Source organism: Opisthorchis viverrini, assembly GCF_000715545.1.
Source record: "Opisthorchis viverrini unplaced genomic scaffold opera_v5_229, whole genome shotgun sequence".
Taxonomy (NCBI): domain Eukaryota; kingdom Metazoa; phylum Platyhelminthes; class Trematoda; order Opisthorchiida; family Opisthorchiidae; genus Opisthorchis; species Opisthorchis viverrini.
This window is the reverse complement of record NW_008751888.1, coordinates 88301-90218: the sequence shown is the minus strand read 5'-3', so window position 1 is coordinate 90218 and position 1918 is coordinate 88301. Positions and strand designations below refer to the sequence as shown.

At 44.2% G+C, this 1918-nt stretch overlaps 1 protein-coding gene across 1 annotated transcript in view; it reads right to left on the bottom strand.

The window, feature by feature from the left end:
* Nucleotides 1-289: 289 nt before the first annotated feature.
* T265_08684 (hypothetical protein) overlaps nt 290-1918 on the bottom strand; it is a gene marked incomplete at both ends in the record, with an annotated part of 8448 nt that continues 6819 nt past the window's right edge. Inside the window, 2 exons of the mRNA XM_009174558.1 lie at nt 290-538; nt 615-726. Of these exons, the coding sequence (XP_009172822.1) occupies nt 290-538; nt 615-726 (361 nt within the window). The remainder of the gene's footprint in view (nt 539-614; nt 727-1918) is intronic.

Sequence of the window (1918 nt, the reverse complement as noted above, 5' to 3'; positions counted from 1 at the left end):
AGATACGTAAAACGCTCCACAACTTCCAGTGCCTCTCTCTGGATTGTAAGGGGCGTGTTCAGTGACTGCACGTCCACAAGCATGACCTTACACTTTGTGGGTGCAAAGTGCATACCAAAGGACGGGATGACTTTGGTCAGTTCATCCAAGAATACTTGCGCCTTCTCCGCCTCTTCGAACGATGTCGTCTGCATATTCCAGATCGACAAGGTTTTCTTCACAGGCCATTTGAACACCAGGGTTTTGGAGACCCTCCAGCGTTCGTCTCATTATTTCATCGATCACAAAGTTAAAAAGGAATGGAGAGAGCGGGCATCCCTGACGGACATTGCTTTGTGTGCGGAAGCTTTTGGAGAGCTCTCCGTGCACTCACACGTCCGGAAGTCTGAGAATACAGAGAACGTATTATGTTTACAAACTTCCGGGGCATTCCTTGGTGGGCAAGCGTCTCAAGAAGAACAGACCGATCAACCGAGTCGAATGCGTCTCGGAAATCCAGGGATATCAGGGATGCATCGATCCTAAAAGTTCTTGCCAGCTAGCCCAGAAGCAGTCCAGATAGTTGACGGAACTCCAAGAGGCTCGAATAGAGTCAAGTAAACTCAGCAACCAACAGTGAAAAAACTTTTGGACTGACTCGGATGGAAACTGGCTATGAGTATACCATCAACAGCGCACTGATGAAATCTTCTCGGTTGCTGACGAAACCTTTGCAACTTTGTCAAACTTGCAACGTTTGACAAGCTCAGCAAACGCAGCAATAACTAGCTGAGCAACACTCAACCGTTCATTGGGTTGTTGACAGATGTTCACTTTGGAAGATCATATTTTCTTTCTAATCGACCCGGGATTTCAGAGGTACTTTTATTAGTTTCGTCACAAAAGCTTATTTTTAAATTAAAAGGCGCATTATATTTGGTCAAGGAATAGCGTAGACCACCAAACTCAAGAAATCTCAATGGTCAAGGCGTGAAAGTAGTGGCCAGAATGTCCGTGGTTCCAACTCAATCCGGGCGTCTCAGCTGATCCTGTCTAAGATTGGACAGCCCGGCTGTATCCCAGGCCTCATGGAATAACACGACCAGTTAGCACCTGAAATGTATTACAGCTGAATACTTATCATTATCATTAATAATTTTACTGTTACCATGATAATTATTTTCACCTAAGTCGTAGCCTCATGGACAGAGATTTAAGTAGTAAGTGAACATAAAAGTTCGCTTATACTACTTTTTCCAAACAATTTTGCATTTTTAAAGGCGAAAAAGACCTACAGACCCACAGTGGGGCATCCCATGAAAACGCTGTCTACCACCCTAAACTAAGGGGGATGTTCCAAATTTATTACGACGGACTTCTGGCACTGATAACATTCCAAGAACTGCCTCAATTCTGTGTTAATTTTGAGTCAAACGCGTTAAGCCATTCAAGAGCAGTAAAAAAACTTTCCCTAGCTGACGCGCATACAGAATTCATTGACTAAATGCAGCGAATTTGATTGTGTCCGTCATAGAAAGGGATCTCAGTCTGTGTAGGTAGCCAACTTTGACTAACTTGAGAACTCAGCGACTGAAAACAAAGGAGTAAGGTTCCTGTCAGGGAATAAAATACTTGAGAGGAGACAGGTGTTGGTGATTCAGGCTTTTAACGGGCATCAAAGGCCATCTATACGCAGTCCCAGGTAATTAGCGAAGTTCGCATATTAACCTTATGAGTAGTGTGTTACGTCTATAATCCCATGGAGGAATTGGACTTCGTCCAATCAGAAAAGAACCACAGGTGCTCTTTTCTTATCTGACAAACTTATCACTTTATTGCAGCCAACATTACCACAAAATGCACTACATGCAACCGCTACTTGGTAGCCCCACTATGACCAGAGCCGGTGGCGGGATTCGAACCTGTGAGCTGCAGCATG